The sequence below is a fragment of the Ranitomeya imitator genome, chromosome 1 (genome assembly GCF_032444005.1).
Source record: "Ranitomeya imitator isolate aRanImi1 chromosome 1, aRanImi1.pri, whole genome shotgun sequence".
NCBI lineage: Eukaryota > Metazoa > Chordata > Amphibia > Anura > Dendrobatidae > Ranitomeya > Ranitomeya imitator.
The window spans coordinates 9,509,401-9,530,506 of record NC_091282.1 but is presented as its reverse complement, the minus strand read 5'-3'; the positions used below and the strand labels follow the sequence as shown (position 1 = coordinate 9,530,506).

At 42.7% G+C, this 21,106-nt stretch overlaps 2 protein-coding genes across 4 annotated transcripts in view; both read left to right on the top strand.

The window, feature by feature from the left end:
* Positions 1-4,462, top strand: part of LOC138657420 (zinc finger protein 271-like) — a 40,509-nt gene extending 36,047 nt beyond the window's left edge. The window contains exon 8 of one of the 2 annotated variants that reach the window (XM_069745201.1): positions 1,107-4,462. In XM_069745201.1, coding sequence (XP_069601302.1) covers positions 1,107-2,590 — 1,484 coding nt within the window. In that variant the 3' untranslated portion in view covers positions 2,591-4,462. The remainder of the gene's footprint in view (positions 1-1,106) is intronic. The other variant, XM_069745200.1, reaches the window with a different exon arrangement.
* Positions 4,463-7,469: 3,007 nt separating this feature from the next.
* On the top strand, positions 7,470-19,403 carry LOC138657440 (zinc finger protein 271-like). Of its 2 annotated transcripts, none has more exons than XM_069745233.1 (5): positions 7,470-8,575; positions 13,667-13,815; positions 14,119-14,298; positions 14,987-15,110; positions 16,603-19,403. In XM_069745233.1, the coding sequence occupies exons 1-5, from the start codon at positions 8,515-8,517 to the stop codon at positions 18,084-18,086; spliced, it is 1,998 nt and encodes a 665-aa protein (XP_069601334.1). In that variant the 5' UTR covers positions 7,470-8,514; the 3' UTR covers positions 18,087-19,403. The 2 variants fall into 2 exon arrangements, with proteins under 2 accessions (XP_069601334.1, XP_069601333.1); XM_069745232.1 differs by lacking the exon at positions 7,470-8,575 and adding an exon at positions 12,306-13,272.
* The last annotated feature ends 1,703 nt before the right edge of the window (positions 19,404-21,106 follow it).

The window sequence follows — 21,106 nt, the reverse complement described above, 5'->3', positions numbered from 1 at the left end:
AAAGAAATAGGTGGCCTGGCATTTTAGTATGGAATAACGATTCCTGGGACACTTTGGTTAAATATCCAAACCACTACTTCCATCACCAAATCAGAATAACTAGTAGTTGCTAGTGTCCTGGAAGGAAGTGTGGAGGGGCCCGACTACTGCACATTATGCCACTCCCCGCCATAATCATGGGACTAGGGCTGGCGCAGCGTTCCGCCATTTAGGCCTCTTCGTAGTGTTGCCCACATGGTCTCATCATCAAATTCCAAGAATGGCACTTAGCGATTCATTCTGAATGGCAAGTGAAATTAGATGTCACATACCAATTCCCAGACATCAAATTGTGTCTGCACAAACCATCAGAAAATGTCTGCATAACCATCAGAAAATATCTGCATGACATTGGGCCACGAGCCAGACGTCCAGCTACATGTGTCCTATTATCCTTACACTGCCTCTCAAAGCCGATCCTGGTGCAGAATAAGATGGCAATAGAGGCTGGAATGGAGCTCTGGCATCTTCAGCAATGAGCAGTTTTTTCATTGAACATTAATATCCGGAAATTGGTCTAGAGAAGATTACAATGATTTACATGGACAACTGCACTCAGCCTGGCAGAGGAAAATGGATAACCTCCCTGATAGCAATCAAGAAGTGTAAATGTGTGGATTTCTGTTTGTGGCTCATACTCAGACTGGAAAAATCCAGATGTTTTGAAAATTTAGTTTTTTTCCTTTACATATCAGTAACTTGTCTTCATCTTGTGATTTCCAGAATTCCATGACTTTTCCTTCTTGAAGTTAGAGAAATTTGTTCTTTTCAGTTTTTGAGTTTATTATGTCAAGGTTTGTGTAATAAAAGTAGAACTTGGCGCAGATCAGAATCCCAGATTTTGTCATTGATAAATTATAAATGTTTAAACAATGTTTTTGTAAGGCTAGAATCACACATGCAGTTTCTTTGTCATGGTTCGTACCACAGTTTCTTGAGCCTAAACTGGAATTGGATTAGAGAGGTTTGGCACGTACCTCTCTAATCCGATAGGAAAGTAATATCTGCTTTATTTTGTTTTTTTTTCTATTCTTCAAACTTACAAAATCCATTTTCATTTTAACCAGGAAATCACATAATGAATTCGGAAAGAATCTCCTCAATATTTCTAAATTATAAAGTAGAAGACATCAAGCAGCATTCAGAAGAACATCTCATCAACCTTAATGTAAATTCAAGACTTGACAGTGTGGATCGAACACATATTCCCCCTAAGCAGGAGGATTCTTCTAATAAGCAATCTCAGATTGTTACCTCAAATACTTGTGAAAAAGGAGGCAAAAGATTTAAATGTGGTCAATGTGGAAAACACTTTACAAGAAGCTCAAGCCTTCATGCACACAGAAGAATTCACACAGGGGAGAAGCCATACTCTTGTTCTGAATGTGCGAAATGCTTTTCAGATAAATCAAGTCTTGTTATACATGAAAGACTTCACAAAGGAGAGAAGCCATTTTCATGTTCACTATGTAAGAAGTCGTTTATAGATAAATCAGGTCTTGTTAGACACCAGAGAATTCACACAGGGGAAAAGCCATATTCATGTTCAGAATGTGGGCAATGTTTTAGACAGCAATCACATTTTGTTAAACATCAAAGAACGCACACAAGAGAGAGGCCATTTTCAAGTGCATTATGTGGGGAATGCTTTACAGATAAATCAAGTCTTGGTCATGAGAGACATCAAATGGGGGTTAAAGCCTTTTCATGTTCACTATGTGGGAAGTCCTTTGCATATAAATCAAGTCTTCTTAGACATATGCAAAGTCACATGGAGGAAAAAAATTACTCATGTTCAGAATGTGGGAAAGGTTTTACTCATCAGTCAGTTCATGTTACACCTCAGACAACTCACACAGGAGAGAAGCCTTATTCATGTTCAGAATGTGGGAAATGCTTTACAGGTAAATCATATCTTGTTACACATCAGAGAATTCACACAGGAGAGAAGCCATTTTCATGTTTAGAATGTGGGAAATGTTTTACACATCAATCAGTTTATGCTCAACATCAGAGAATTCACTCAGGAGAAAAACCATATTCATGTTCAGAATGTGGAAAATGTTTTGCTCATAAATCAGGTCTTGTAAAACATCTGAGAAGTCACACAGGGGAGAAGCCATACTCATGTTTAGAATGTAGGAAATGTTTTTCAGATCAATCAAGTCTTGCTAGACATCAGAGAAGTCACACAGGAGAGAAGCCGTATTCATGTTCAGAATGTGGTAAATGTTTTACATATCAATCAGATAGTGTTAGACATCAGAGAACTCACACAGGCAATAAGAAGCCATATGTATGTATAGAATGTGGGAAAAGTTTTACAGATAAATCTTATCTTACTAAGCATCAGAGAATTCATACAAGAGAGAATCTGTTTTCATGTTCAGAATGCGGGAAGTGTTTCACACGACAAACAGATTTTGCTAAACATCAGAGAATTCACACAGGCGAGAAGCCGTATTTATGTTCAGATTGTGGGAAATGTTTTGGAGATAAGTCACATCTTGTTCGACATAAGAAAATTCACACAAGCGAGAATCCACTTTAAAATGTTAAGTATTGGAATTTTACTTTTTTCCCACAAAAATGTTGCTTTCGCCCCTGAAAATGGACCATATAATTTGATGTCCAATTTCTGCAATTTCTCCTGAGTACGCTAACATCCCATATGTGGTAGAAAACTACTGTTTGGGTGCACTACAAGGCTCGTAAGCGAAGGAGTACCATTTGACTTTTGAAGCACTAAATTGGCTGGAATAGATAGCGGATGCCATGATGTATTTGCAGAGCACCTCATATATCTTTGAGGAATTCATCAGCATTTTTAGCCCTTAGGTGATTTAAAGAATTGTACAGTATAACATTTTGCTGACTCAATGGAAAATTATCATTTCTTCTATTAAAATGTTGCTTTGGCCCTAAGGTTTTAATTTTCAGAAGGAGTAATAGGAGAAAATGGACCATACAATTTGTTGTGCAATTTATCTTGAGTACGCCAATACCCCATTGGTGGGGGATTAACCCCTTAAGCCCCGAGGGTGGTTTGCACGTTAATGACCGGGCCAATTTTTACAATTCTGACCACTGTCCCTTTATGAGGTTATAACTCTGGAACGCTTCAACGGATCTTGGCGATTCTGACATTGTTTTCTCGTGACATATTGTACTTCATTTTAGTAGTAACATTTATTCGATATAACTTGCGTTTATTTGTGAAAAAAACGGAAATTTGGCGAAAATTTTGAAAATTTCGCAATTTTCCAACTTTAAATTTTTATGCCCTTAAATCACAGAGATATGTCACGCAAAATACTTAATAAGTAACATTTCCCACATGTCTACTTTACATCAGCACAATTTTGGAACCAAAATTTTTTTTTGTTAGGGAGTTATAAGGGTTCAAAGTTGACCAGCAATTTCTCATTTTTACAACACCATTTTTTTTTAGGGACCACATCTCATTTGATGTCATTTTGAGGGGTCTATATGATAGAAAATACCCAAGTGTGACACCATTCTAAAAACTGCACCCCTCAAGGTGCTCAAAACCACATTCAAGAAGTTTATTAACCCTTCAGGGGTTTCACAGGAATTTTTGGAATGTTTAAATAAAAATGAATATTTAACTTTTTTTCACACAAAATTTATTTCAGCTCCAATTTGTTTTATTTTACCAAGGGTAACAGGATAAAATGGATGCCAAACATTGTTGTACAATCTGTACTGAGTACGCTGATACCCCATATGTGGGGGTAAACCACTGTTTGGGCGCATGGCAGAGCTCGGAAGGGAAGGAGCGCCATTTGACTTTTAAATGCAAAATTGACAGGAATTGAGATGGGACACCATGTTGCGTTTGGAGAGCCACTGATGTGCCTAAACATTGAAACCCCCCACAAGTGACACCATTTTGGAAAGTAGACACCCTAAGGAACTTATCTAGATGTGTGGTGACCACTTTGACCCACCAATTGCTTCACAGAAGTTTATAATGCAGAGCCGTAAAAATAAAAAATCATATTTTTTCACAAAAATAATCTTTTCGCCACCAATTTTTTATTTTCCCAAGGGTAAGAGAAGAAATTAGACCACAAAAGTTGTTGTGCAATTTGTCCTGAGTGCGACGATACCCCATATGTGGGGGTAAACCACTGTTTGGGCGCATGGCAGAGCTCGGAAGGAAAGGAGCGCCATTTGACTTTTCAATGCAAAATTGACTGTAATTGAGATGGGACGCCATGTTGCGTTTGGAGAGCCCCTGATGTGCCTAAACATTGGAACCCCTCACAAGTGACACCATTTTGAAAAGTAGACCCCTTAAGGAACTTATCTAGATGTGTGGTGAGCACTTTGACCCAACAAGTGCTTCACAGAAGTTTATAATGCAGAGCCGTAAAAATAAAAAATCTTATTTTTTCACAAAAATGATCTTTTCGCCCCCAATTTTTTATTTTCCCAAGGGTAAGAGAAGAAATTAGACCACAAAAGTTGTTGTGCAATTTGTCCTGAGTGCGACGATACCCCATATGTGGGGGTAAACCACTTTTTGGGTGCATAGCAGAGCTCGGAAGGGAAGGAGCGCCATTTGACTTTTCAATGCAAAATTGACTGGAATTAAGATGGGACGCCATGTTGGTTTGGAGAGCCCCTGATGTGCCTAAACATTAAAAACCCCCACAAGTGACACCATTTTGGAAACTAGACCCTCTAAGGAACTTATCTAGATGTGTTTTGAGAGCTTTGAACCCCCAAGTGTTTCACTACAGTTTATAACGCAGAGCCGTTAAAATAAATTTATTTTTTTTTCGCAAAAATTTTTTAGCCCCCAGTTTTGTATTTTCACAAGGGTAACATAATAAATTGGACCCCAAAAGTTGTTGTCCAATTTGTCCTGAGTACGCTGATACCCCATATGTGGGGGGGAACCACTGTTTGGGCGCATGGCAGAGCTCGGAAGGGAAGGAGCGCCATTTGGAATGCAGACTTAGATGGATTGGTCTGCAGGAGTCACGTTGCATTTGCAGAGCCCCTGATGTACCCAAACAGTACAAACCCCCCACAAGTGACCCCATATTAGAAACTAGACCTCCCATGGAACTTATCTAGATGTGTTGTGAGAACTTTGAACCCCTAAGTGTTTCACTACAGTTTATAACGCAGACCCGTGAAAATAAAAATTCTTTTTTTTTTCACAAAAATGATTTTTTAGCCCCCAGCTTTGTATTTTTACAAGGGTAACAGAATAAATTGGACCCCAAAAGTTGTTGTTCAATTTGTCCTGAGTACGCTGATACCCCATATGTGGGGGGGAACCACTGTTTGGGCTCATGGCAGAGCTCGGAAGGGAAGGAGCGCCATTTGGAATGCAGACTTAGATGGATTGGTCTGCAGGCGTCACGTTGCATTTGCAGAGCCCCTGATGTACCCAAACAGTAGAAACCACCCACAAGTGACCCCATATTGGAAACTAGACCTCCCATGGAACTTATCTAGATGTGTTGTGAAAACTTTGAACCCCCAAGTGTTTCACTACAGTTTACAACGCAGAGCCGTGAAAATAAAAATCCTTTTTTTTCCCACAAAAATGATTTTTAGCCCCCCAAATTTTTATTTTCCCAAGGATAACAAGAGAACTTGGACCCAAAAAGTTGTTGTCCAATTTGTCTCGAGTACGCTGATACCCCATATGTTGGGGTAAACCCCTGTTTGGGCGCACGGGAGAGCTCGGAAGTGAAGGAGCACTGTTTTACTTTTTCAATGCAGAATTGGCTGGAATTGAGATCGGACGCCATGTCGCGTTTGGAGAGCCCCTGATGTGTCTAAACAGTGGAAACCCCCCAATTATAAATGAAACCCTAATCCAAACGCACCACTAACCCTAATCCCAACTGTAACCCTAACCACACACCTAACCCAGACACACCCCTAATTCTAATCCCAACCCTAATCCCAACCGTAAATGTAATCCAAACCCTAACCCTAGCCCCAACCCTAGCCCTAACCCTAACCCTAACCGGAAAATGGAAATAAATACATTTTTTTTAATTTTATTATTTTTCCCTAAGGCTAGGTTCACATTGCGTTAGGGAAATCCGTTTAGCACTAGCGGATTGCGCTAACACAATGTCTTTTTAGGTGTCGTGTTTAGTGGTCGCGTTAACGTCCCCGCTCTGGAAGATCGGGGATCGGACCTCGGGCGCGCCGCCGACGCTGCAAGCAGCGTCTGAGGCGCGCCACAAAAGAATGGCACCTTGCTAGCGCGAGCCGAAAATGGCACGCTCTAGCGATGCGCTACACCTGAAAATCACATTGCTGTCAATGGTTGTGCTAACGGACCCGTTGCACGGCGTTAATTGTGACATTTTCGCCGTGCAACGCTGTCCGTTAGCGTTAACCCATTAACGCAATGTGAACCTAGCCTAACTAAGGGGGTGATGAAGGGGGGTTTGATTTACTTTTATAGCGAGTTTTTTAGCGGATTTTTATGATTGGCAGCCGTCACACACTAAAAGACGCTTTTTATAGCAAAAAAGTTTTTGCGTCTCCACATTTTGAGACCTATAATTTTTCCATATTTTGGTCCACAGAGTCATGTGAGGTCTTGTTTTTTGCGGGACGAGTTGACGTTTTTATCGGTTACATTTTCGGACACGTGACAGTTTTTGATCGCTTTTTATTCCGATTTTTTTGTGAGGCAGAATGACCAAAAACCAGCTATTCATGAATTTCTTTTGGGGGAGGCGTTTATACCGTTCCGCGTTTGGTAAAATTGATGAAGCAGTTTTATTCTTCGGGTCAGTACGATTACAGCGACACCTCATTTATATCATTTTTTTTATGTTTTGGCGCTTTTATACGATAAAAGCTATTTTATAGAAAAAATAATTATTTTGGCATCGCTTTATTCAGAGGACTATAACTTTTTTATTTTTTTGGTTATGATGCTATATGGCGGCTCGTTTTTTGCGGGACAAGATGACGTTTTCAGAGGTAACATGGTTATTTATATCCGTCTTTTTGATCGCGTGTTATTCCACTCTTTGTTCAGCGTTATGATAATAAAGCGTTGTTTTTTGGCTCGTTTTTTTTTTTTTTTTTCTTACGGTGTTCACTGAAGGGGTTAACTAGTGGGCCAGTTTTATAGGTCGGGTCGTTACGGACGCGGCGATACTAAATATGTGTACTTTTATTGTTTTTTTGTTTTTTTTTTATGTAAAGAAATGTATTTATGGGAATAATATTTTTTTTTTTCTGCTTTATTTAGGAATTTTTTTTTTATTTTTTTTTTTACAAGTGTGGAAATTTTTTTTTTTACTTTTTCACTTTGTCCCAGGGGGGGACATCACAGATCACCGATCTGACAGTGTGCACAGCACTCTGTTAGATCGGTGATCTAACATACAGCCGGGCAGGATTAGAGCTGCAGCTGCAGCCTGATCCTGACCCGGAAGTGCTCCCTGCAGGACCCGGATGCAGCCCGGCGGCCATTTTGGATCCGGGGACTGCAGGGAGAAGATGCTCGGTACACGGTGAGCACATCACCGTGTACCGATCGTCTCAGGGAAGCCCGCAGGGAGCCCCCTCCCTGCGCGATGCTTCCCTGCACCGCCGGCACACCACGATCATCTTTGATCGCGGTGTGCCGGGGGTTAATGTGCCGGGAGCGGTCCGTGACCGCTCCTGGCACATAGTGCCGGATGTCAGCTGCGATAGGCAGCTGACACCCGGCCGCGATCGGCCGCGCTCCCCCCGTGAGCGCGGCCGATCGCATATGACGTACTATCCCGTCCATGGGAATTAAGTCCCAGGTCACCTGGACGGGATAGTACGTCATATGGGATTAAGGGGTTAATACTTTTGATGCACAGTGCAAAGCTCAGAAGAGAAGGAGCTCCATATTAGAGTTCAGATTTTGCTGGAATGGTTTGAGAGCCCCTGAGGTGCCAGAACAGCAGAAGGTGACCCCATTTTATAAACTACACCTCTAAATGAATTCATCTAGGGGTGCAGTGATCATATTGACTCCATAGGTGTGTCACAGACTTTTTTTTACCATAGGGCAAAGAAGAAAAAAATGTTGTTTTAGCCCCAGATTTTATATTTTCACACTGGGGAATGGGTATAAATGGCACCAAAAATAGTCCCACAATTTTTGCTGAATGTGCAAATACCCCATATGTGGTTGTATAGTACTGATTAGACATACGGCGAGACTCGTGAGGGGCGAGCGCTATTTGATTCTTGGAGCACAAATTATCTTCGGGGCTCTGTATGTGAAATCTGCAAACTATTCTAAGTGACTGAAGAAAATACAACAAATAAAAGCTGAGGAGAAATAAAATCGCGGAAGAATAAGATCTTATCTGATTGATAAGTAACAGAAATCATGTTGAAATGTGCTGACCTTGTCCAAGGTTGTACGACTGCTGCGGCGAATCTATCGGTGATCTCCTCAAAAAGAGCAAAGAAAACATGGAAAGTTTGTGGTCCATATTCGCGCTCCCAGCTTGTGAAGAAACGTCAAACACTCAAGGTATTATAAAAATAACAGTTTCTTTTATTTTTCTACATGTTTCGAATTGTAACCCACTTCTTCAGGAGATAAAAAAAAATCATATACAGCACAGACCAAAAGTTTGGACACATCTTCTCATTTAAAGATTTTTCTGTATTTTTATAACTATGAAAATTGTAAATTCACACTGAAGGCATCAAAACTATGCATTAACACATGTGGAATTATATATTTAACAAAAAAGTGTGAAACAACTGAAATTATGTCTTATATTCTAGGTTCTTCAAAGTAGCCACCTTTTGCTTTGATGATTGCTTTGCACACCATTCTTGGCATTCTCTTGATGAGCTTCAAGAGGTAGTCACTGGGAATGGTTTTCCAACAATCTTGAAGGAAAGGAGTTCCCAGAGATGCTTAGCACTTGTTGGCCCTTTTGCCTTCACTCTGCAGTCCAGCTCACCCTGAACCATCTCGATTGGGTTCAGGTCTGGTGACTGTGGAGGCCAGGTCATCTGGCGTAGCACCCCATCACTCTCCTTCTTGGTTAGGTATTTGGAAAGCCTTTATGAAATACCTGTGTGAATTAGTGTGAGTTGCTGAATTGGGGGTAGCTATATTCATAAGGGTTAACTTAGGGTGGGGGCTCATAGTTAAGGGTTTATAAGGGGCAGCTGTTTGGGGCTCAAGTCCTTTTTGGAAGTGCATTTGAACAGCAAGGTTGATTGCTGTTGAGGGGAACTAGAAAAAAAAAATCTATAAATCTTCAGCAGAGCGAGTGTGAGCGAGCTGAGTGTGAGCTGAGCGTAAGTGTGGACGGCGGTAAGTGTGACTTGTGATTCAGTGACTTTGGAGTCAGGGAGTTTCCAAGGGTGGAATTACTGAATTGCTGTCTGATTTGTATTAATACTTTGTATTTATTTTTTATTTTTTTTATTGAACTGTTCTGTCTGGTGCAATCCCCATTAGGAAATGTGCTCCACGATTGTTAATGCCATCCAGTGCACATCTTATGGAGTCACGGATCGTTTTTTGTCTGACTGAATGACAGGGTGCATCTTCAATATGGCATCTTTTGGTGAGATTGTTCCAACTTATAGTATTGCACCCTTTATCATTTACCTTTGCTAACATGGCATGGTGATCATCAGTGGCACTGATTTATTTTCACCTATTTAAGCAAAAGGTATATATAGGTACAGAGAGCAATAACTAGTACTCCGCTTCTTCACTGGGCTGGTTTACATCTAGTGGTTACATTGGTTTTCTTGGTTTGAAATACCTGTATTTGCTGGCAGTACCTTGACTATAATCTCTTTTACTGGTTTGACTAAATTTTGTTGAAATATGTTCGTCGATATATGTTGGGTCACGTGTTTTTAATAGGTATATTAAATGTTATGTTTTAGGTCCCCTTTTTTGTTCTATTTGATATAATTTTTGGGTACCCTTCTTTTCTCTAAGAATTTGGTTGGCTTTCAACCCTTTTGCTTATTTTCAATCTTCATCCCAGTCACCATAAGAAAATAAAAAAAGATTCTTCTTACCTGTCTGTGGTCCAGCAGCGTCCTCTTTCTGCCCTAATTTGTGGCGTAGATGGGCCGGCGCATGGCAATGATGTCATATGCCAGCAACAGGCTCTCCGACCTCAGCTCCCAGGCTCTGATTGGCCGGTGGTTATTTAGTTATTGCGTTGCAGGGAGGACTTCCTGCACCGTAATGTATTTTAAGTGAATGTGCATCCTGGACGCACATTTAATTGAAACGAGCAGGCCTCTAGAACCGGTTCAGGGAACTGGCTGCAGTTTTAACAATTTTTTTTTTACCCCAGAACCGGTGGGAGCCAGCCGAATCCTACCTCTGGGAGTACATTGCACAGATTCATAACTTTTGCAAGGCTGATCAATGACACTGTTCAATACAGGTTTTGTAAAGGAGGCATGATTAACACCTTGTGATGCAGTGACCCCTGTTACAGGTAGGGGGCGCTGCATTGTCTCTCCAGAATACGCATGGAGGCGCATTGAGGCCATAGGAATACATGGTAGTCGCAGGCATAACTATGGTGATGAGACAAAGTCTGGCATTATTGTGAACGGCCGGTATGCATGTCGTAGAGGAAGATACTCTGCGCTGTAAGCCTGAATAAGGTTGTTCTGGGACCTGTAGTCCAATAAGTAATTGTGTTGTTTTAGAGGCAGGCTGGCAGGGCTAGTTTTGAGACCTGGGTGGGTCAGACTAGCCACACACACACACCACCCATCTATGGGAGTGGTTACAGCTTGATAATGTGACCAGGGGGTGGGTCCCATGGTTCCTGTGTATGGACCTGAATGGGTCTTAGCTGTAAGGTCCTGTAAGAGGAAAGGCCCAAGTGTTGGGAGGTCCAGAGTGTGGACCAGATCCCTGAAGAGCACCTGGTGAGGCCGTGATTCTGAGTGGCCTGGGTGTTGGGAGGTTCAGAGTATGGACCGGATCCCTGAGGAACACCTGGTGAGGCAGTGGTCCTGAGTGGCCTCTGTTTTGGGAGGTTCTGTGTGTGGACCGGATACCTGAAGAGGACGAGGTGAGGCCAAGGACCTGCAGAGACGGTGACGGCTACTGTGTTGGGGAAGCTACCGTCCTTCGGTGGGTCTGGAACCGACTGGTGTATGCCTGTCAGGCAAGTTGGTGATCCCCATAAGGCAGCTTTCCCTGGGAGAGAGTGCTGACAAGGAGTCAGCGGGTGGAGCAGGAGCTCCCATAAGGTACCTCCACAGACTGTTGGTGCTTATTATGTTCTATGAACTGTGCGGTCACCCACGGCAACTGGTCAGAGGAGGACCAGCGTGTTTAGTTGCCGCAAACTAATGATGTGAAGCCTGATGTAAAGACTTCACCTGCTGTTGGTTTGGTGGTTTATGCTGTATAAAATAAACCGCATAGACTGTTATGTACCTTGAATCTGGTTGCTAAGCGAGTATTCCCCTACTTGTTAGTGAGCGCTAACTCACACCCTTCACCCCGAATCCTGTTTTCACCTTTCTGACCGGGCCAATTTTTACAATTCTGACCACTGTCCCTTTATGAGGTTATAGCTCTGGAGCTTCCATGGATCCCGGAGATTCTGACATTGTTTTTTCATGACATATTTTACTTCATGATGGTGGTAAAATTTCTTCGGTATGACTTGCGTTAATTCGTGAAAAAATTGTTAATTTGGCGAAAATCATTAATATTTTGCAGTTTTCAAACTTTTAATTTTTGTGCTCTTAATTAACATTTCCCACATGTCTACTTTACATCAGCACAATTTTTGGATCAATAGCTGTTTGTCGGTACACGGTTCCCGCAGCGCCGTACATATACACCGGCTGTTGAGAAGGGGCTAAAGGAAATCTGTCAGTAGGTTCAGGCCTCCTAAGTCATCTATATGGGCATGTAGATCACAGAAAACTGAATAAAATTATACCTTGATATCTGCGATCTGATATATAATTCCAGAGAAATCCACTTTATTCTTAATGTATAAATGAGCTGTTAAGATCTATGGGCCGGACATAGATCTCCCTGAGACTCCGCCTTGAGATTATTTTTGAATGAAAGGGGGCGTTACTTGTGGGAGACATGTAATGACTGACAGTCTGCTCTCATTTACATGTCTCACACTGGTAACGCCCCCCTTCATTCAAAATAAGCTCTGAAGGCGGAGTCTCAGGGAGATTTATGTCCGGCCCATAGATCTTAATAGCTCATTTAAATATTAAGAAAAAGGTGGATTCCTCAGTAATAAGACATCAGATCACAGATATTAAGGTGTCATGTAACCTGCGGCCCCTATGGACGGCTCAGGGGGGCTGATCCTACCGACAGATTGACTTTAGTCATGTATAATTTTTTGATGCTGAACGCAAGAATAACAGAAAATGTGAGATTGGTTCTTGTTTCAAAATTACACAGAGTAAAAGGTGAGAAGGTCGAGGTTAATGAGATTTCCTTTCACATTCTTCATATACGGCGTCTGGTCTCTTCTATCCCATCTTTTCGGATCATCCAGCAGGAATCTCCCAACCTTGCAAACTTCATTTACCTTTGTTGCGCTTCTCAATGACTGCGATATCCCGATGAACACATGCCCCATGGTGCTGACTATTCGCTAGGGCCCCTGATGGTGGGGTTAGACTTGGCTCCAAATGGATGCCAGGTGCCACTCCAGGACTAACCGGGAACACGTCAGCTGACCCCCAAAGGGGCAGGTAGTTGAAACGACCAGGAATGGATGGACCTTGGCACGTAAAGGTGGTACAGCTGGGGCACAGACTGGCACGGCAGGTTCAGACAGGTACAGCTGGGGTACAGACTGGCACGGCAGGTTCAGACAGGTACAGCTGGTATACAGACTGGCACAGAAGGTGCAGACAGGTACAGCTGGTATACAGACTGGCACGGCAGGTACGGCTGGTTTCATACGAAGTCTAAGAATGTGTATGACGTTCGAAACGTGTCTGGTACAATATCCATATTCCCGGTGTTCCCCCGACTTTCCCATCATGGACGTAGTTCCATTATTATATTTTGTGATACTCATCAGTTTTTAAAGCAACTTTGAATAAATAAATTTTATGTTTTAACAAAAGCTTGGCATCCTGTGAGCTGGATCAACCTTCACTCTCGTATGGCTGGTATACAGACTGGCACGGCAGGTGCAGAAAGGCACAAGCAGGGACAGGCAGGAACAAGTAGGTACTAACAGACATGGGACCTGAAAATTAGCACGTGTGCAGACTAACTGACTTAACGCGTTGCTCAGGCACCTCCCAACAGGTGGAGGTCCCTTAAGTAATACGTGTCTCCAAGCTATTGGCTGGGGACTTTTGGATGGTGCGACCTGTCTCTTTTAGAGACAGGGCATGCCCTAAGCACAGAGCCTGGGGATCTGCCAGGCATGCGCAGACCCGGGGAAACAGCAGGAGGGTGAGGACCCGTGGGAGGATGGCTGGGGTGGTGAGTGAGACAGCATCCCTGCCGGGCAAGACGAGACGCCGACACTTCACTACGATGCTCAGTGACTGCGGTTCTGTATCTCACGTTATATTTTCCTGTATGATTTCCATCTTCTCCTTCATGATGAAGATGCCCGCAGGACGAGATCCCTCCAGCTGATCCAGTGTTCATCCCTCCTCCTCCTGAATGACCCCCTGAGAAATTATGAGGACAGGAATGAGACCACCAGAAGATTATTCCACTTCGCCCTGGAGATCATCTCCCTGCTGAGCGGAGAGGTAACTCCTCTACATTTCTATCAGCTTTATTGTGTTCTGTGACAAGTCCGACATCCAGAATAGAGAGAAGGATTCTTTACTGTAAGAGCAGTGATTGTGTGGAGCTCTCTGCCCGGAGGAGTTGTCATGGGGATTCCCTATAAGAGCTGTAGAGGGGCCGGGATGTCTGTCCGGTGGGTAATAATATTCCCGATTATGGCCCCAGATTACCGGAGACGGTTATTGATCCCGGGATTTCTACTGATTGTCAGATCTGGAGTCGGGAAGGAATTCTTCTCCCTAAGTGTCTCTCTCCATACACAGGATTACACAATAGTGAGGAAGACACCGGGGGACGGTGTGACTCCCATCATCCATCTCCAGGAGTCAGGAGGGCGGAGCACGGGCCCCATCACAGAGCCTCCCCCGCACTCCCTGCTACATGAGAGGAACAAGAAGATCCTGGAGCTCAGCAACAAGATGATTGAGCTGCTGAGCGGAGAGGTGACTGCTGGGACATTATACAGGACTGGAGGATTCTGGGTGATGGGCGGAGAGGTGACTGCTGGGACATTATACAGGACTGGAGGATTCTGGGTGATGAGCGGAGAGGTGACTGCTGGGAGATTATACAGCACTGGAGGATTCTGGGTGATGAGCGGAGAGGTGACTGCTGGGACATTATACAGCACTGAAGGATTCTGGGTGATGAGCGGAGAGGTGACTGCTGGGACATTATACAGGACGGCACTGAAGGATTCTGGGTGATGACCGGAGAGGTGACTGCTGGGACATTATACAGGACAGCACTGGAGGATTTTGGGTGATGAGCGGAGAGGTGACTGCTGGGACATTATATAGGATGGCACTGGAGGATTCTGGGTGATGAGCGGAGAGGTGACTGCTGGGACATTATACAGCACTGGAGGATTCTGGGTGATGAGCGGAGAGGTGACTGCTGGGACATTATACAGGATGGCACTGAAGGATTCTGGGTGATGACCGGAGAGGTGACTGCTGGGACATTATACAGGACAGCACTGGAGGATTCTGGGTGATGAGCGGAGAGGTGACTGCTGGGACATTATACAGGATGGGACTGGAGGATTCTGGGTGATGAGCGGAGAGGTGACTGCTGGGACATTATACAGCACTGGAGGATTCTGGGTGATGACGGTGTCGTTGTTGTCAGGTTCCTATAAGGTGTCAGGACGTCGCTGTCTATCTCTCCATGGAGGAGTGGGAGTATCTAGAAGGACACCAGGATCGGTACCAGGATGTCATCATGGAGGAGCTCTGGCCTCTTACACCACGAGGTGAGAACAGGTTATACAGAATATAAATTCATCAACATTGAAATTTCAGCACCAAATAATATAGGTTGTGGACTGATGAAAATCACAGGATAGAGACCTCACTGATTTGCAAATTATAAAAATATGTAAACAACATTTTCCTAACCTCTGGATTAATCAGTCCTGAGTCTGAGCCTCATGCAGAAATCACAGCACCTCGGCCTCTGCTGCTGTTACTGATGTTGTCTGAGGAAAGTTCTGCTGCTGAGCGGACTTCTACAAAATATAAGGATCTGCTGCTGAAAGTTACTGTGATCCCAACCAATGACATTCTCAATGGAGACAAGGCTGGAGACGCTGCAGCCATTGGTGCACATTTGGGCCTTGCAGGTTGCTCACAGTAGGAAAAGAAATAGGTGGCCTGGCATTTTAGTATGGAATAACGATTCCTGGGACACTTTGGTTAAATATCCAAACCACTACTTCCATCACCAAATCAGAATAACTAGTAGTTGCTAGTGTCCTGGAAGGAAGTGTGGAGGGGCCCGACTACTGCACATTATGCCACTCCCCGCCATAATCATGGGACTAGGGCTGGCGCAGCGTTCCGCCATTTAGGCCTCTTCGTAGTGTTGCCCACATGGTCTCATCATCAAATTCCAAGAATGGCACTTAGCGATTCATTCTGAATGGCAAGTGAAATTAGATGTCACATACCAATTCCCAGACATCAAATTGTGTCTGCACAAACCATCAGAAAATGTCTGCATAACCATCAGAAAATATCTGCATGACATTGGGCCACGAGCCAGACGTCCAGCTACATGTGTCCTATTATCCTTACATTGCCTCTCAAAGCCGATCCTGGTGCAGAATAAGATGGCAATAGAGGCTGGAATGGAGCTCTGGCATCTTCAGCAATGAGCAGTTTTTTCATTGAACATTAATATCCGGAAATTGGTCTAGAGAAGATTACAATGATTTACATAGACAACTGCACTCAGCCTGGCAGAGGAAAATGGATAACCTCCCTGACAGCAATCAAGAAGTGTAAATGTGTGGATTTCTGTTTGTGGCTCATACTCAGACTGGAAAAATCCAGATGTTTTGAAAATTTAGTTTTTTTCCTTTACATATCAGTAACTTGTCTTCATCTTGTGATTTCCAGAATTCCATGACTTTTCCTTCTTGAAGTTAGAGAAATTTGTTCTTTTCAGTTTTTGAGTTTATTATGTCAAGGTTTGTGTAATAAATGTAGAACTTGGCGCAGATCAGAATCCCAGATTTTGTCATTGATAAATTATAAATGTTTAAATAATGTTTTTGTAAGGCTAGAATCACACATGCAGTTTCTTTGTCATGGTTCGTACCACAGTTTCTTGAGCCTAAACTGGAATTGGATTAGAGAGGTTTGGCACGTACCTCTCTAATCCGATAGGAAAGTAATATCTGCTTTATTTTTTTTTTTTTTTCTATTCTTCAAACTTACAAAATCCATTTTCATTTTAACCAGGAAATCACATAATGAATTCGGAAAGAATCTCCTCAATATTTCTAAATTATAAAGTAGAAGACATCAAGCAGCATTCAGAAGAACATCTCATCAACCTTAATGTAAATTCAAGACTTGACAGTGTGGATCGAACACATATTCCCCCTAAGCAGGAGGATTCTTCTAATAAGCAATCTCAGATTGTTACCTCAAATACTTGTGAAAAAGGAGGCAAAAGATTTAAATGTGGTCAATGTGGAAAACACTTTACAAGAAGCTCAAGCCTTCATGCACACAGAAGAATTCACACAGGGGAGAAGCCATACTCTTGTTCTGAATGTGCGAAATGCTTTTCAGATAAATCAAGTCTTGTTATACATGAAAGACTTCACAAAGGAGAGAAGCCATTTTCATGTTCACTTTGTAAGAAGTCGTTTATAGATAAATCAGGTCTTGTTAGACACCAGAGAATTCACACAGGGGAAAAGCCATATTCATGTTCAGAATGTGGGCAATGTTTTAGACAGCAATCACATTTTGTTAAACATCAAAGAACGCACACAAGAGAGAGGCCATTTTCAAGTGCATTATGTGGGGAATGCTTTACAGATAAATCAAGTCTTGGTCATGAGAGACATCAAATGGGGGTTAAAGCCTTTTCATGTTCACTATGTGGGAAGTCCTTTGCATATAAATCAAGTCTTCTTAGACATATGCAAAGTCACATGGAGGAAAAAAATTACTCATGTTCAGAATGTGGGAAAGGTTTTACTCATCAGTCAGTTCATGTTACACCTCAGACAACTCACACAGGAGAGAAGCCTTATTCATGTTCAGAATGTGGGAAATGCTTTACAGGTAAATCATATCTTGTTACACATCAGAGAATTCACACAGGAGAGAAGCCATTTTCATGTTTAGAATGTGGGAAATGTTTTACACATCAATCAGTTTATGCTCAGCATCAGAGAATTCACTCAGGAGAAAAACCATATTCATGTTCAGAATGTGGAAAATGTTTTGCTCATAAATCAGGTCTTGTAAAACATCTGAGAAGTCACACAGGGGAGAAGCCATACTCATGTTTAGAATGTAGGAAATGTTTTTCAGATCAATCAAGTCTTGCTAGACATCAGAGAAGTCACACAGGAGAGAAGCCGTATTCATGTTCAGAATGTGGTAAATGTTTTACATATCAATCAGATAGTGTTAGACATCAGAGAACTCACACAGGCAATAAGAAGCCATATGTATGTATAGAATGTGGGAAAAGTTTTACAGATAAATCTTATCTTACTAAGCATCAGAGAATTCATACAAGAGAGAATCTCTTTTCATGTTCAGAATGCGGGAAGTGTTTCACACGACAAACAGATTTTGCTAAACATCAGAGAATTCACACAGGCGAGAAGCCGTATTTATGTTCAGATTGTGGGAAATGTTTTGGAGATAAGTCACATCTTGTTCGACATAAGAAAATTCACACAAGCGAGAATCCACTTTAAAATGTTAAATATTGGAATTTTACTTTTTTCCCACAAAAATGTTGCTTTCGCCCCTGAAAATGGACCATACAATTTGATGTCCAATTTCTGCAATTTCTCCTGAGTACGCTAACATCCCATATGTGGTAGAAAACTACTGTTTGGGTGCACTACAAGGCTCGTAAGCGAAGGAGTACCATTTGACTTTTGAAGCACTAAATTGGCTGGAATAGATAGCGGATGCCATGATGTATTTGCAGAGCACCTCATATATCTTTGAGGAATTCATCAGCATTTTTAGCCCTTAGGTGATTTAAAGAATTGTACAGTATAACATTTTGCTGACTCAATGGAAAATTATCATTTCTTCTATTAAAATGTTGCTTTGACCCTAAGGTTTTAATTTTCAGAAGGAGTAATAGGAGAAAATGGACCATACAATTTGTTGTGCAATTTATCTTGAGTACGCCAATACCCCATTGGTGGGGGATTAATACTTTTGATGCACAGTGCAAAGCTCAGAAGAGAAGGAGCTCCATATTAGAGTTCAGATTTTGCTGGAATGGTTTGAGAGCCCCTGAGGTGCCAGAACAGCAGAAGGTGACCCCATTTTATAAACTACACCTCTAAATGAATTCATCTAGGGGTGCAGTGATCATATTGACTCCATAGGTGTGTCACAGACTTTTTTTTACCATAGGGCAAAGAAGAAAAAAATGTTGTTTTAGCCCCAGATTTTATATTTTCACACTGGGGAATGGGTATAAATGGCACCAAAAATAGTCCCACAATTTTTGCTGAATGTGCAAATACCCCATATGTGGTTGTATAGTACTGATTAGACATACGGCGAGACTCGTGAGGGGCGAGCGCTATTTGATTCTTGGAGCACAAATTATCTTCGGGGCTCTGTATGTGAAATCTGCAAACTATTCTAAGTGACTGAAGAAAATACAACAAATAAAAGCTGAGGAGAAATAAAATCGCGGAAGAATAAGATCTTATCTGATTGATAAGTAACAGAAATCATGTTGAAATGTGCTGACCTGGTCCAAGGTTGTACGACTGCTGCGGCGGATCTATCGGTGATCTCCTCAAAAAGAGCAAAGAAAACATGGAAAGTTTGTGGTCCATATTCGCGCTCCCAGCTTGTGAAGAAACGTCAAACACTCAAGGTATTATAAAAATAACAGTTTCTTTTATTTTTCTACATGTTTCGAATTGTAACCCACTTCTTCAGGAGATAAAAAAAAATCATATACAGCACAGACCAAAAGTTTGGACACATCTTCTCATTTAAAGATTTTTCTGTATTTTTATAACTATGAAAATTGTAAATTCACACTGAAGGCATCAAAACTATGCATTAACACATGTGGAATTATATATTTAACAAAAAAGTGTGAAACAACTGAAATTATGTCTTATATTCTAGGTTCTTCAAAGTAGCCACCTTTTGCTTTGATGATTGCTTTGCACACCATTCTTGGCATTCTCTTGATGAGCTTCAAGAGGTAGTCACTGGGAATGGTTTTCCAACAATCTTGAAGGAAAGGAGTTCCCAGAGATGCTTAGCACTTGTTGGCCCTTTTGCCTTCACTCTGCAGTCCAGCTCACCCTGAACCATCTCGATTGGGTTCAGGTCTGGTGACTGTGGAGGCCAGGTCATCTGGCGTAGCACCCCATCACTCTCCTTCTTGGTTAGGTATTTGGAAAGCCTTTATCAAATACCTGTGTGAATTGGTGTGAGTTGCTGAATTGGGGGTAGCTATATTCATAAGGGTTAACTTAGGGTGGGGGCCCATAGTTAAGGGTTTATAAGGGGCAGCTGTTTGGGGCTCAAGTCCTTTTTGGAAGTGCATTTGAACAGCAAGGTTGATTGCTGTTGAGGGGAACTAGAAAAAAAAAATCTATAAATCTTCAGCAGAGCGAGTGTGAGCGAGCTGAGTGTGAGCTGAGCGTAAGTGTGGACGGCGGTAAGTGTGACTTGTGATTCAGTGACTTTGGAGTCAGGGAGTTTCCAAGGGTGGAATTACTGAATTGCTGTCTGATTTGTATTAATACTTTGTATTTATTTTTTATTTTTTTTATTGAACTGTTCTGTCTGGTGCAATCCCCATTAGGAAATGTGCTCCACGATTGTTAATGCCATCCAGTGCACATCTTGCCACATGTATGCAATCCTTGAGCAGCCGATCGAGGGTGCATACTGCTGTGCGAGATGTGAGCATGTTGTGCATTTGGAAACCCAGATTCTGACTCTAAATGTGCAGCTGGCAACACTGAGATCCATAGACAATATGGAGAGGAGTCTTCTGCTCACGGAGCAGACGCTCAATGGGACAGATGAGGGGGGGGATGATGGGATGGAGCTGCAGGACAATGAAGTAGCAAGCTGGGTGACAGTTAGGAAGCGGGGTAGAGGGAAGAGTGCCAGGGAGGCTAGTCCTGATCTGGAACACCCCAATAAGTTTGCTAAGTTGGCAGATGAGGGGGGGTGCCAGTACAGGGGTAGCACTGCTGCAGCCAGGCATGTCCTCTGAAAGCCGGGGGAGTGACTGCTCCAGTAAGGAGGGAAATAGGAGAGCAGGGCAGGCCAGACAGGTGCTGGTAGTGGGCGACTCAATTATTAGGGGAACAGATAGGGCAATCTGTCACAAAGACAGGGATCGTCGAACGGTGTGCTGCCTACCTGGCGCTCGAGTCTGACACATCGCTGATCGGGTGGACAGATTATTGGGAGGGGCTGGTGACCCAGCGGTCATGGTGCACATTGGCACTAATGACAAAGTTAGAGGTAGGTGGAAGGTCCTTAAAGATGATTTCAGGGAATTAGGCTGCAAGCTGAAAGCAAGGACCACCAACGTGGTATTTTCCGAAATACTGCCGGTACCACGTGCCACGCCAGAGAGGCAACGGGAGATTAGGGAGGTTAATAAGTGGCTCAAGAATTGGTGTAGGAAAGAGGGGTTTGGGTTCCTGCAGAACTGGGCCGACCTCTCAGTTGGCTACAGGCTCTACGCTAGGGACGGGCTGCACCT